Source organism: Cygnus olor, chromosome 9, assembly GCF_009769625.2.
Source record: "Cygnus olor isolate bCygOlo1 chromosome 9, bCygOlo1.pri.v2, whole genome shotgun sequence".
Lineage (NCBI taxonomy): Eukaryota > Metazoa > Chordata > Aves > Anseriformes > Anatidae > Cygnus > Cygnus olor.
This window is the reverse complement of record NC_049177.1, coordinates 26,046,388-26,060,896: the sequence shown is the minus strand read 5'-3', so window position 1 is coordinate 26,060,896 and position 14,509 is coordinate 26,046,388. Positions and strand designations below refer to the sequence as shown.

The window sequence follows — 14,509 nt, the reverse complement described above, 5'->3', positions numbered from 1 at the left end:
TAGATAGACACCAATATTTAGGTAAACATGGAAAAATACTTAGTGCAGTGCTTCGGAGCAGCATTCCTTTTTACTATAAAGAGAGGCTGGCGTGAGGATAATGGTTAAATCGAGGTTCTGCTTCATGTTGCGCTCACCCTGACTGTACAAGGAGCAACCTGAGTCAGCGCGGTTTGAAGCACAGCACAAACCTCCAAACAGTCACCTGGGCTCAAGCGCTGCAGAACCTGTGGGTTCCGAATTCAGCCTCCTTCAGCACGAGGACGGATGGTGAGGCCCTTCGGCTGTCCCAACAAGCTTGCTTCCAGGTGGATGTCATCCTGATAATTCAGCTTTACGTTTTAGCATCGTTGTGTCGGGGTGTAACAGGCGGTGGCTTACACCATCCCACCTGGCGCTGCGCCAGTCACTTTGTGCTTCGTGTTACGAAAACCGAAGCCGGTTATGCTCTCGTGACTGTGAAGTGACCTGCCGCAATGAGGGGCTCCGACTCAGTGAGAGGGGCGGGAGGATCCTCTCCTGTTTCTGCCCGACGAATGCTCTCACGAGCTTAGCCGCGAGCAGTGTCTGCGGGGTGCTCCTGGCTTTCCTCACCCGGCTCCGGGGGCACCGCCTGTCCCCTGGGCAGGCACTGGGGCGGCAGGAGCGCTGCCGGCCACCCGCGAGGCAGCAGGGGCCCGGCCTCTCCCGCTCCTTTGCTGCGCTCCCCCTGCCCCGCGCGGCACCGGGGGGCGTGGGGCGGCCGCTCGCTGCCCCCGGCTCTCCAGAAACGTTCCCGGGGCAGCGGTGCCCGCGTGGCCCTGAGCCTCGGAGGGTGCTCCGCTGCTCGAAGCGCTCCGCGCTGCCCGAGGTTGGTGTCCTCGCGTCCTGGTGCTGCCAGCAGCCAGCCTCGAAGGCGGGGCGTGCGGCCCTAGGACCTTTTTTTTATCTCCTGCCTTAGGAGCGTACAGCTGGCTGCAAGACACCTGCGAGCTTCGGCACAGTACGAATCGCTGTGATAAAACCGGTGTTGCTTTGTAGTGGTCTAAAGGCTGTAGGGTATTTATATAAGCGTAAAGTGATCTTGGTAGCAAACAAGCAGGATGGTCTTTTGGGTGCTGTATTGGCTGGGTTCATTGGGCTGAAGTCAAATGGAAATCAAATCTCAGGTTACACACTAACAGTCTCATAGTTTTATTTTGAATGTTCGTTATTGCACAGATGATAACACAATAATGAAAAGTATGGTTAACTGATAGTGTAGCTAATAATACTATTTTATTTCCTGTAAAATTTCCCTTTTTTGTTGTTCGCATGGATGAAAAGGCAGACGTGTTAAAGAAACTACTCCCATTTACACACATTTCAGGCTTTTTTTCCTCCAGTAACCTTTGCATGTGTTTTTGTCCAGTGTTTCAAATGGACTTGCTCCCTGCTTCCAAACAATTCGGTCATTTCCTCAGAAACACAAAAACATGTGGTGCTGTGTGCTGTCTGGCTGAAAGAGATAGGAAACAGAGCAAGAGATCTGCATTAACTTCGTTGTTGTTTTTCACTCTAAAAATTACTTTGGAAGAAAAATCTAAATGCCTTGAGTAACTACTTTATTTAGATACTAAAGATAAACACTCCAGACGAAGTTTTATTTGGCAATTATACTGCTAGCACAGCGCCTCTGGATTCAGCGGGGCAGAAGCGTTATTTAATCGTTACCGCAGTGAACCAGCCCTGCACTTGGGCTTACAGCATTATTTGGTCTTCTCCATCTAGTTATCTTCACAACATGTGACAGCCTGCAAGGGCATCTGGCTGTTTCTTTTTTTAAAACAAACAAACAAACAAACAAAAAAACCCGCAGTATTTGCATGGCCTCTCTTTGGCTCAGTGATTTAGCCTAAGTAAAGCATACCCCCGACGTTTCTTTCTGAGCGTCTGCCTAATTTTAGAAAAACAAGTGGTTACAACCTTCTGGTCTTGGTCCTGTGTGGAACCTCTGCAGTCTGCGAACCAGTGCAGGTTGGCGTCAGGGTGGGAAGCGCCCTTACCTGTGCCCGCGGGGGCGAGCGTGGCTCGGCGGTGTGCGTTGGAGCTCTCGTGCAGGTCGCTTGTGCACTGAGTGGCCGCCTGCGCGTGTCGGACGTGCTCCTCCGAGACCCTCAGGCTCCCTCCTGTGCCCCGGTGCCGCACTGGCTCACGGCACCGCTAAGGCGCGGGCCAGACGGGTGTGCTCCAAGAGCCGTAGTTGCGCGGGACGAGGCGTGAGCAGCACCTGGCGGTGGTCTCTCCTCGTGGGCTGGCTCGGGTGGGGGGTTCCCGCGGGGGCTCCTCGCGGCCCACAAGCACCGCAGGTGCTCCTTTTCCTTTACTAACGCACATAGTGGCCGTTGTGCTTAGGATGATAGCCAAAAGGCTACGATGCTGACGGCACGGCGGGTATCGATGTTTAAGTGTCTTTCTCCTTTTCTCTGATTGCAGCCGATGTTCTCAGTCGCGCCCAGCTTAGCCACCAACGCCTCGGCCGCCTTTAACCCCTACCTGGGGCCCGTGTCCCCGGGGCTGGTCCCAGCGGAGATCCTGCCCACCGCCCCCATGCTGGTGGCGGGCAACCCCGGCGTCCCGGTTCCTGCCGCTGCTGCCGCTGCCGCCCAGAAGCTAATGAGGACAGACAGGCTGGAGGTAGGAGCCGACAGGCACAACTTACCCTCGCAAGTTATCTCCTTTATTGTGTCTCCTGGACAGACAATATTTTTCTTGTGAAAGAAAACTGCGAGTTTCACTGGAGCCGGTAACGTCCTACCTTGGTAGTGGCTAAGGCCGAGGAGGGGGTGTGCCATCACGGCTCATGCTTGCAGCTCTGCTCCTGGCCCTGCGTCTCAGAAGGGGGCGGGAATACTGAGGGATGGCCGTGGTAGCAGCGAGAGCGCCCCGAGACCGCATTACTGCGTGTCCAGCAGCTGCTAACGAGCGGGGCGAGCGGGCGTGGGTAACGAGCGCCGGGAGCTGGTGCAAGGGCCGTGCTGCAGCCGCCCGGGGGGGAGCTCGCTTCCAGCCTCTGGCATGTTTTTGCTCTGGACACATGCTGCTGGCACTCCCCCCGCGGCCTCCCGCGCCTTGTTTATCATCCTTCGCTACAGCCCTGACAAACGCTAGTCCTTGCTAGCTGTTACTCTCCCTTGCCCTGAATCTTTCTTATCTGAAGGCCTGACCGTGTTTTCGGCACCGTATCAGCGCTGCGGCAGCGTGGGCTCGGAGCCAGCGCGGTGCCACGCGCTTGGGAGCGCCGCGAGCCGGGCGCTGGGCAGCCCGGGCGACGCCGTCCCTGCTCTGTGCGCGCTGTGCCGTCGGTCCCGGCGTGGGGTCAGGGCCCGGCCGCTCTCACGGACCTCGGCCCCGCGAGCTCTCGTCCGTGCTGGGAGCACCGGAGCCTGGGGGTGCGGCGTGAGGTCGGGCTTTTGCGGATGGTCCCTGAGCACGCAGGGAGCACGGTGGGAGGAGCGACAGGGATCTGCTTTAAAATGCAGCCAGTCGTAATTGCAGTGCTCTCCTGCTTGCCTAGGCATCTGCAGTAATAGGGTATGTGTCTGCTTACAAGGAAAATTAATTCCTTTTTCTCAGTGGTTTCATCCCTGGCTGACAAGCTGCGGCAACAGGCTGCAGGCAAGGAGGAGCGTGGGGCAGGGCCAGCACCGCTGCCACTATTCTCGGAGCTTACATCAGCGCAGGTTCCCCTTCCGCGGGATCACATCACTTCCCCTTTTAGAGTTGTTTTCTCCGAGGAGAGAGTTCCCCGAAGCGTGTTCAGGTTACAGGAGGCACAGCCTCCCCGAGCAGGCGGCCTCGCTGGGCTCACCGAGGGGTGCTTTACCTCCTGTGGCTTTTTATTTCACAGTGGAGACTTGGCAGAGAGGGATTGAAACCAAAATACAACTAGATAAATTTATAAATAAATCACGCTGCGTTCAGAAGCGAGGCCTGGAGAGGAGGATGCTGGCGGTGGGAGCCCGGCGGGTGGACGCACCGAGGTCGGCCGCAGTGTTCGGCTGTGCTTCCAGCCGCAGAGGCACGGCGCGGGTCGGCGGTGCTCGGGCTGTGTGGGCTCGAACCCTTCTGTTCCTCGCCAGGCGCGGGGCAGGCCCCGAGGCCCCCAGCGCCGGCTCTGCCCAGGGCGGGGAAGCGTGGCGGCAGCGTGCCGCCTGCGGAGCCGAGGCTGTGCTGGCCGGCAGGCCGCGACCGCGGCGCGCAGGGAGCTAACGAAAGTTGGACTGCAGCAGGGGAACCTTCACGCGCAGGATTTGGTCCTCCAGAGGCTTTGTGCTGTCCCTGTGTAGCTGCTCGGAGAAATGCTCAACTGCTGAGCCAGGCTCCTCTGCGCACGGGGGAGCTGTGAGTGTTTCTCTCACAGAACACTGAGGCAAAGTCTGCAGTGAAAAGCGTTTCTAACGATTGGAACAAGCCCGCAAAACCATCTGAAATCGGTGTGATCGAAAAGAAAGGCCAAGTGCTTTTCCTTTGAACTCGAACGGAAGGAGGGATGGTGGCCGAGGTGCAGCCCCGCAAACGAGCTCTGAGGCTTGGAGGAAGGCCCCGTGGGTTGCGGCCCTCCCCACTGCACTCGCATTTATCTCCGTGGGCCCTGCTCTTCGGAGATGGCCGTGTCCCCGAAGGAGGGCTGTCCCAGCCCGCTCCGTCTTCAGCCCTGCCGTTCTGACAGGGCCTTCCCTTGACTCTGCCCGAGCTACGCAGATCACTTTAAAACATCCAGCTTCTTCCCCCCTTTCGGCTGTTCAGTTTTGCTGTTTATTTTGGCTGGGATCGAGAGCATATTGCAGTTTACCCAGCAGCTCTGCGATTCCACACTGAACCGCTCGTACGAAAATAGTGCCTGTTGCGGGCAGGGGGTGTCTCCTCCGCCTCCTGTTTTCCCCTCAGCAAATGCAGTTTAAATAGTTCAATATGTAGGTGAGAAGATAGTTGGCCAGTGCTCCCCAGTGTATGGTCATTAAATCAGAGATACCTAGATTTAGCATACAAATATCTAATGAGGACATCGTTCTTACGAACAGCAAATCCTTTGTATATTTTTTTGATTACAAAAATGCAAAACTGATTTGAAAGATTTTACGTGGACTGTTCCGTACCTCTCAGAGAAGGTGGCATGTTCTGACTGCCACGTATCTACCTGCTCTTTAAGAGCGCTCGCTGCCGTTGCCGTTGCTGTTTGTTATTACATGATTGCAGAGCTTTATATGGCTTAGCTCTCCCTCCCTTGGAATGAACTGTCCCCTGAAAAAAAATAACTGCTGTGATGTTAGTATCTAATCTTGGAATATGATTTGTTCTGTTTAGAATTTTAAATGCTTATTTTCAAGAATAATGTACCCGGTCGTTAATTAAATTAGCACGCGTGTTCTGGGCTCCTGAGGCAGACCGGCACACAGCTAACATCTCGCCGTGCATGTACCAGGGCTTTAAGGAAGGCAGGCGGGCAGCACAGACCCGCCAGGCGCTGAGCCCGGTCTCCTGAACAACTCCGAATATTCGCAGGACGGCTGGTCGCTGTTCCGAGCATCAGGATGGATTTCAGAAGTACTTGGACCGTGCCGTCTGTGCAGATAGCGCGCCGGTGCGTGGGTGTTCGGTGCGTTCAGACGCTCCCCTACGGAATCTGGGTCTCAGGGTGGAAATGTTGAGGGTTCAGACTTTTCCTGCAGCTTTCTTCACGTTCCTCTCCTGCCAGAAACACCGTGAACAAAAATACGGCTCTTCTAGTGAACTAGAGGAGAACCCGCAAAGGACGAGGAAGTGAGAGAGAAAGGAGTTGCCGGTTCAGTTTTTTTAAAAGCACGTGTTTCCCTTTGAATGCCATCGGTTTCTGTTACAAGTGTTCGAGAATCAAGACTGCTGCAATCAAGCTGCTGTTTCCTGCGTGTTTCGTATGTGCCATGTTTTTGCCAGAAGGCAAAATGTACTGGATAACAATATACTCGTTTTGATAAATTCAATGCAAAGAAGGAGGCAAAAGGTGTAACTCGCTCGGGAAGGGCCAGGGATGTCCCGCGGCCAAGCCTCGTCCAGCTCTGGGCGAGCAGCTCAGCCACGGCTGAGGTTTCGGGGCAGTTGTCTCTCCGCCAGGGTGGGCAGCTGGAATCCCAGCAGGGCGATCGAAATAAACTCGGCCCCAAATTAGAACAAGTGAAGTTCACGGTGATGACTGGCTGATATTGCAGTACTGGTTCCATTCCCTACCTCAGCAGTTTTGCCGACAGCCTGGAATCATGCGGGTCGGGTCATTCCAGCTTCTTAAGTTCAGGGTATGCTTCTTAGCTTCTGTTATGCTTCTTCGCTTACCAAGTGGAAAATTGTGATGCTAATTACAGGGCTACTAATAAACAAACAAACAAACACACTCCAGATCTGAAAGGCTAGACCACATATCGTGCTTCTGTGCCTCTCTTTGCTCAAGCAGATGAATGATATATTGCTGCGTGCCTGTGGCAAGAAGTAACACCGTTTTCAGCGCTTGCTTGTAAGTAAACAAGAATTGGAAACGCTCTTGGCTAGCATCACAGTGCTTCAAAAGCCGTCGCAGGTCATGCTGATTAAAAGGACTAGCGGTTTTATGGTTTGTGTCTGACTGCTGCGAACCATCACTCAGAGATCTGCTCAGGACCTCTATGAGAGAGCCATTCATTGCCTTACTCAGCGCCGCATGACAGCTCTGTGAAAATGTGCTCGATGTGTGCCAAAGTTTATCTGCCGAACTATTTCAGTTCTCTGGTCAGTTTCCTTGGCTTTTAACTGGGATAAAATTACCTTACCTCTGCATGCATTTTCTTTCTCCGTCTCTCTTTGTGTGTGTGTATATCTGTAGATACTAATTTATTTATATCATCTTTGGTTTATTAATTGAGGAGTTCTTGCTTACATGTAGAGTTGTTCTGAGGCCTCAATTTTGCGGATCACCAGTGAGAGGCAACGAGCAAAGACAGTCAGCTCGTGCTAGTTGCATCCTTTTCTTAGTCTTCAGAGCAAAAGGCTTCAGTTTGCTGAAAACAAATAATCAAATGAAATTATCCATTCTTAGCTATTCAGGAGGTCTGTGTTTGGGTAGGAGACAATGATCTATTGCCCAGAGAGTACTTGTAGCAATAAAAGAGAACAAGTTGTAGTGTAGGGGTGACCAGGCCATCCCCGCTCACGTTTGGAGAAGCAGTGACATGCCAGCTCCGTTTGGCGTATGCCTGGGAGTAAGGAGGCAGGGAGACCAGGGGCCAGGAGTGAGCAGGGATGATGCTAGCACGCGGCTGGTACAAGGAGCAAACTTGTGTTTGGTGGTGGCTCAAACAGAGGCCACGTCCTGGCCCAGCCCCTGCCTGCGTCGTGGCAGAGCGGCGCGTGTCACTGCGCAGGGACTGGGCCGGGAACTGGTCTGCCTGAAAAGTTCCCAGCAAGAAGATGGTTCTTTGAGCAATCTGCTTCGTGTGTGCTGTGAGAACAGCTCCGCAAGCACCAAGCCGTGAGCAGCAGGGCCGTGGGGATAAAAAGAGGAAGGGAGGTGCCTCAACTGGCTTATTTGGCCACTATGTTTGCTGCCAAATATACATCCAGTCTTTGTCACCGCATGGAAAAAGACTATAAATAGGGCCGTGCTGGAAAGGCCACGAAGAAAGGAGTGCTTCCTGCAGGCAGGTTCACAAACGGCATTGCTCATGTCCTTCAGGGGTGTCTTTCACAAGCCGTGGACAACGGGCAGCTGGCACTTAGAGTGGCACAGGGGTTAAAAAGCAGCTAAAGCGCTAGCACAGATGGAAACCAAATGACAACCGAGTTTGGTTTGTTGTAGGGATCAGAGCCAAGGTTCTTGAGGAAGTACTGATGAGCCAGGCTCATGGGCACCCACCTTTAAAAGGAAATTCCATCCGCTGAAGCGGCTTTATTTTTGTACAGACTTGCTTGGTTTCGGCCCTTTCTGTTTCCTATAGCCTGTTGAAATCTAAAGTGACAAACGCGTTTTGTTCGTGGTTTGTGCCCGAGAAAAGAACGTGCGTCATTTTCTCAAACGGCGCTTTTTCAAGGCGTGCGGAGGGACCTGGCGCTGTGCCGCCGGGCTGGAGCCCGCGCGGTGGCAGCGGCGATGCCGCAGGTAGCGCCCCGAGGCCACGCAGGTTCCTCCCGCGCAGCGTCCGTGTCCCGCAGCGTGGCCGTGCCAGGGGTGGCAGGCCTGCCTGCGCCCTCCGCCCTTCTCCCGCGGCGTTTCGGGTTGCCCTCTCGCGGCAGCCGCCTGGATCGCGGGCCTCAGGGCACCGCGCGGCTGGGCAGCGCTACGGGACCTCGGGCTCCAGGGCTCGGGGACGGCCGGGCCACGGCGGCGGGCGAGCGCTGCCGAGCACTGCCTGCCCTGCCTTGGGCGGTCTCTGGGAATCAGTCGCGAGCACGTTTCTTCAGGAAGCGGCCAGCAGCCCTGCGGGCGGCCGAGCTGCGGCCACAACGAAGCCTCCCGCGTGCGCGGTTCTTTGTGCCGGAGCTGCTGGCGTCCCTCGGCATCAAAGCGCCCTCGCGGGCAGGCAGCGAGCCCGCCGCCCCCACGGCCGCGCTCCGTGAGGAGGCCCCGCGGCGCAGGGCCCGCACTGAGCGGCTGTCTTCTCCCGGTGTTGCAGGTGTGTCGGGAGTACCAGCGTGGGAACTGCAACCGGGGGGAGAACGACTGCCGGTTCGCCCACCCCGCCGACAGCGCCATGATCGATACCAACGATAACACCGTTACGGTCTGCATGGATTACATCAAAGGGAGATGCTCACGGGAAAAGTGCAAATATTTCCACCCTCCGGCACATCTGCAAGCCAAGATCAAGGCCGCCCAGTACCAGGTTAACCAGGCTGCAGCTGCCCAGGCAGCAGCGACGGCAGCTGCCATGGTGAGTTTGGGAAACGCATCCGAGGGTACGAGTACGTCAGCGAGAGAGTAAGCGATGTGTTAGCTGGTGTCGCTGACAGCGTGTGTGCGGGGGCCCGGTCGGTACGCGGCGCAGCGAGCTTTCCCAGCATGTGGTGCCAGGTCCGCTCTGAAGTAGTTTCAGGCCGTGACGGTGTTTCACTAATCTTGCCTGTTAGTGTACGGAGTACCCATATGTACATATATGTGTGCATACGTGTGCGTGTGTGTGTGCGTGCACATATGTATGTACAGTGTGTCGTGTGTTCGTGTGTGGGTAGATGCGGCTCTGTCTAGTTGCACAGAGAGATGAGCCCGTACTTACGAGCCACCGCGAGCCCGTGTGCGTAGAGCCGTAGTTTGTGACCGACCTCGGCGCGCGCGCGGCAGCCACAGCCGACGGCCGCCCGCCTTCCACGTGCCCGCTGCCTGCGGCGCCGGCGGTGCTCGGGGCAGCGCCCGCACGCCCGCGGGGCGGCGGGGCCGGTTCTGGCGAGCCGTTCAGGAGGTGCCAGCCGCGCTCCGTCCCGCGCGCGGCGAGGCTGCGAGGGTGCGGTGAGCGCGGCCGGGAGCTGGGGCGCGGCGCGGGGGGCGCGGGCCACCCCGAGGCCCCGGGGAGGCGCGGGGAGGCTGGCCCGGGGGGCCGCCCCGTCCCGCCTGCGTCCCGCCGCGGCCCTGCGCCGCGGGCCGTACTGTGCATGCCTAGTCTTGTTACCGTTGTACACGGCATCCGGTGATTTGTTTTTATTTGTTTTTTCTCACCTACCCAAATGCACTGCTGCCCCCATGATGCACCTCTGCTTGCTGTTTATGTTAATGCGCTTGACCCCACTGGCCATTGCCATCATGTGCTCGCTGCCTGCTAATTAAGACTCAGTCGGCTGTCAAATCACTGAAGCGACCCCTCGAGGCAACCTTTGACCTGGTACTATGACCTTTCACCTTTTAGCTTGGCATGTAGCTGTATCGTAGAGTCGAGTTGGGGGTTAATGTGCAGAACTGGAACACTCCCGGTGTCCCTCCCTCCCTCCCTGCCCGGCGGGCGCGGGGGTGGCAGGGCCGGGCCCCAAAGCAGCCCCTGGCTGGCACAGGCCCTGCCGCCCCCTGCCCTGCCCTGCCCTCCCATCCCGTCCCATCCCGTCCCATCCACTCCTCTCCTCTCCCATCCCGTCCCATCCCATCCCGTCCCATCCCATCCTGTCCCGTCCACTCCTCTCCCATCCCGTCCCATCCCCATCCCGTCCCGTCCCGTCCCGTCCCGTCCTGTTCCGTCCCATCCACTCCTTCCCCCCCCCTCCCCTCCCCTCCCAACCCCTCTCCTCCCGTCCCTTCCCTCCCTTCCCATCCCCGTCCCCGGGAGCCGCGAGGGCCCCGTTGCGCACGGCGGGCGCAGGGCGCGTTGGCATGGCTTGGCGGCGCTGCGGCGCGGAGGCGGCCGGGGGAGCCGGCATGCGGCGCGCTCTGCATGCCAGGCAGGCGCTGGGGCTGGGGGAGCGGGGCGGCGCCTCGCCCGCGCCGGACGATGACTATTAACATCGCTTCTACGTGTTGATCCTCATGGAGCTAGCAGTGCTGCTTCCCCTCCCCGATAGCCTTGCTCCTTACCCAAACCCCAAAGCTTTACCGTAGCGTAATAGTTACGCCAGTGCCTATAACGTGCGGCTCCGGCACGTCTACCTGTATCGCTGTAATGGTAGGCTAAAGTAGTGCTCCCTCGTAAAGCTTTTACCTCGCCTTTTATTTGGTAGTTAAGTCTGCTATGCTGCTTGCTTGCTCATGGTTAAACATGGTGCTGCCTGTATTTTTTTAACCTTCTACTGATTTTTCTTTTCTCTTTTCTCTCTTTCCTTTTTGTCTCCCTCCCATCCTTCTCCACACCCCACACCCCCACCCTTTTTTTTTTTTTTTTTACTGGACTTTATTTTTTTGCCCATCCACCATTCAGGGAATTCCTCAAGCTGTACTTCCCCCATTACCAAAGAGGCCTGCGCTTGAAAAAACCAATGGTGCCACCGCAGTGTTTAATACTGGTATTTTCCAATACCAGCAAGCTCTTGCCAACATGCAGTTGCAGCAGCATACAGCCTTTCTCCCACCAGGTAAGTGCTGCTTGTTCGCCTCTCGGGGCGGGAGGAGGGGTGTCCTGGAACCAGCACACAGGACAGCAGCCGCGTGTCCGTCCCGGCCGCAGCTCCATGCCGGGCGGAGGCAGGCGGTGCCGGGCGGAGGAGGCGCTGGTGCAGGGAGGCTGGCTTCTCTGTGCTTGTCTCGGAGGCTGGGCGGGTGTTTTCCACTCTAACATAAAAATCAGCATCGTGCTCTGTCATCCCAAATCAGAACTGGAAATCTCTTCTCTCCTTCCTCTTTCCCTTGATTAACTTTTCTCCGTTACACATCTCTTAAGCTCTCGTATCTGTTTCTGTTTGCTGTAAGACCCCTCTGCCTTCGTGTGCTTAGAGGCAGTTGTGAGCCAGGTACTTGAAGGCTTTGATTTTAGTTATGGTGCAGTGATCATAAAAGGCACAGACAGGCAGTCTCACAGGTAACTAACCATGAACCTACACAAGAAATCAAGATTCAGGCTTCTACCACTAAAGCCCCAGAGCTGATTTCAGACTAAGAGGAACTGAGGTGTGCTTAATTTTGTTCCAGAATGACCAAATTTACACTTGTCCTAATGTAGTTGCTGAAGAACTGATGCCTGCGCTATGCACATAAGCAGAATTCCCTTCGGAGTAAGTGGGACTTAAAGTTTAAATACGCACTTTGGTTCTGCAAAGAGCACTTCATGCGAAAGGATAGTTTAAATGTGAGATGAATTTATGCCTGTATTAACACAGGTGAGCTAGTTTCTTACATATGAACCCCACGTTAAAACAGCACTGTCATTCTAGGAGGTAAATGATGAAAAGCAGAGGACATACGCAGATCCGTACCCAAAGAATTTGAAGGAGTCTATGAGGACAGCCCTTTGTAATGCAGACTAGCTGAGGGGAGGATAGAAAACTTTACCAATAAAATGTAAATGTTTTATCCTAAACATTTTTAGCATGTGCATTTGCAGGAAATTGGTGTAATGCTTTTTACCAACCTGGTCTAGTGGAAGGTCTGCCTGCCCATGGCAGAGGGGTTGGAATTAGAGGGGCTTTAAGGCCCCTTCCAACCCAAACCATTCGGTGAGTCTGTGATTCTTTCTTAACAGTACAGTCCAGCATAGAATAATTTAAATGGCACAAAAATCAGTTGCTTTGCTTGATGTAGTAGGTGGTAATAACTTTTTAGGTTCCAAAAATTCATTGCAGCCACTGAAGTATATTAGTAAAAGCTGTTTGCAAAGCTTGTTGGAGTCGATAGAAGGGCTGAGGAGGTTTAGGTCAGGTCCGTATACTAGCCCGTATACCAGAATACGTACTGAAATGCATATGCGATCAAGGTACATTCTGTTGGTATTAAGCAGTTTCACAGGTTTGTTGGCAATGCTTAACTGATGTAGTTAGTAAGCGACAGAGTTTTCCAGCTTCCATTAAATCAGTGAGGGTTGGATCATTTCTGGAAGTAATCGAACTGCTTTGAATTATGTCCTTCAAACTTAGAAGCTCGGGTGGTAGTTCGTGTACATCAGACCTCACCTGTACAACCTGCCTCAGTTCTGACTCTAGCAAATCTGTTCTGAAACCTACAGGAACTTGCTTCGTAGTTCTTGATGCCTGACTTGAACTTTCTTGACCACTGAAGTTTAGTGTATGTACAACAAGAAGGGTGAGGGTCAGAGCAGTAAGGAATTGTCCGTGCCATTGCACCCCTTGAGGGGACCTGTTCTCTAGGTGCCAGGAGGTGTTTTCCCTGGGGCATGAGGACCTGTGTGGGAAAGGCTAGCTGCAGCTGTGTAGGAAACGATGCTACGGGGTGCTGCTTCGCTCACATTCTTAGTTAAGGAGAAATTTGAAAAATGGAGCTGAGATTCTATTCCCATTTCTGAACCCAGCAGGGCTCTTGAGGAAGGTTTAATTTGAATGCTTTGATGAAAAAAGTAGTTTCAGGTTGGCCAAAACATGGTCAATTTACATCAGTCTTAAGTAGCTAGAACAAATAACGCAAAGTTTTATGTTGATATAGATGAAGATGAGCATCCAATATTGTTAATTTAAAAATAGAATTGAATAAACACTTTTTTGGCCTTTTGACTGACCAAACATGACAGAATTTTGCCCTAAATAACTCTGAAGATTTTCCCTAAAAATCATTTGCTTTTTTTTTTTTTTCCTGGAACTACCAGTAAATTAAAAAAAATAGTAATAATTGGTTCTGTGCGTTCTGCTACTGGTGCACTTTTAGAATGTACCGCATTACACTTTCAAATGCTCCAAGAAACTGCGTGTATGCCACAGTGCTGAACCAAGTAGTGTTTAGACTGTAGTTACCAAGTGCATTTGAAACTCTGAATTAACCTGACCAACATCCCTCTAGTGCTACAAACTCCAGTGATGCAATGCGCTCAGACGCTCATCCCGCTGCCTCAAGCATGCTCCCTCTTCGCCCCTCTGAAGTCTCCCAGGAGCCCTGGCTGCTGGAAGCTTCCCCAGGCCCAGCAATGTCTGAGAGGCATTGCGAGAAAGACCTGGGAGTGCCGAGAGCGCTGGCTAATGGAAACAAGCCGAGTTAGCCTGCTGGAAGTGCAGGCCCCGCACAGCTTAACAGCTGTTCACAGCTCGCTTCGTACTTCGCTCCTGGCTGCCGACTCCTGGTGCCCCGGCAGCCACGCAGGTGGACGTTTGGCCCTGCGGCCGTGAGCACCGGTTGCGTTGTGTTCCCTGCTTCTGTACGTGCTCTGTCCCGCGGTCACGGTGAGCTGGCCGAGGCATAGACCTCGTATGCGCAGCTGGATGAAATCCCGCCCCGGTGCTCGTTCCCAGCCAGTGCCGCAGGCGGCTGTCTCCTCAGTTGTGCCGATACAGCCGGTCCTGGCTTCTGCGAGCCACCGGGTGCCTGAAGGGCCGTGGAGAAGAGCAGCCCTCCCGCAGAGAGGCACCTGCTTTACGGGATGCTCCCAGGAGCCCTGGGCTCCAGGTGCACCGGGTACTTCCCCAGAGAGATGTCTGCTCAGGCACTTCCCTCCTCGGGGCTTTGGGTGGGCGGCAGAGGCAGAGACCCCAGAATGCTAGGGAGGGAAGGAGCGGGCACCGTCTCCGATTGTTCTCCCAGCCAGGAGTGCTTGTGCTCTGCTGTGATACTTTTCACTAGGGTATTGTGGACTGAACAGAACAGACTGAAAGAAACGGTATGAGAGGGAGAAGAGGAGAAACTGCTTAAAACACCAGTAAACTTAGAGTATTTATCAAACCAGCTTTATTCCACTGCTGAAATAATCTGTAAGTGAGGCTATCATGAGTTAACTGAGCGCATCCCTGAATTAAAATTCTGCCCTGTGCTGAAAAACTAGGGAATCTTTGAAACTGGGCATTTATTATTCATGCTTTCCTATTAGTCAGTCAAAGCTTTTGAAGTCAAGATGAATATTAAGGTCATAGCAAAAAGCTTGTTATGGCTGGTAAGAGGGCCATACCGCAGTATGTCTTCGTATTTGCAAGTTATTGCACC

At 54.3% G+C, this 14,509-nt stretch overlaps 1 protein-coding gene across 24 annotated transcripts in view; it reads left to right on the top strand.

Annotated features, from left to right (window-relative positions):
- The window catches only part of MBNL1 (muscleblind like splicing regulator 1), an 81,312-nt gene that overhangs the window by 55,423 nt on the left and 11,380 nt on the right, over window positions 1–14,509 (top strand). For 8 of the 24 annotated variants that reach the window (XM_040567503.1, XM_040567506.1, XM_040567504.1 and 5 more), the window contains exons 3-6: window positions 2,455–2,655; window positions 8,637–8,894; window positions 9,783–9,836; window positions 10,857–11,010. In XM_040567503.1, the coding sequence (XP_040423437.1) occupies window positions 2,455–2,655; window positions 8,637–8,894; window positions 9,783–9,836; window positions 10,857–11,010 (667 nt within the window). The remainder of the gene's footprint in view (window positions 1–2,454; window positions 2,656–8,636; window positions 8,895–9,782; window positions 9,837–10,856; window positions 11,011–14,509) is intronic. The other 16 variants (XM_040567505.1, XM_040567509.1, XM_040567521.1 and 13 more) reach the window with 4 other exon arrangements.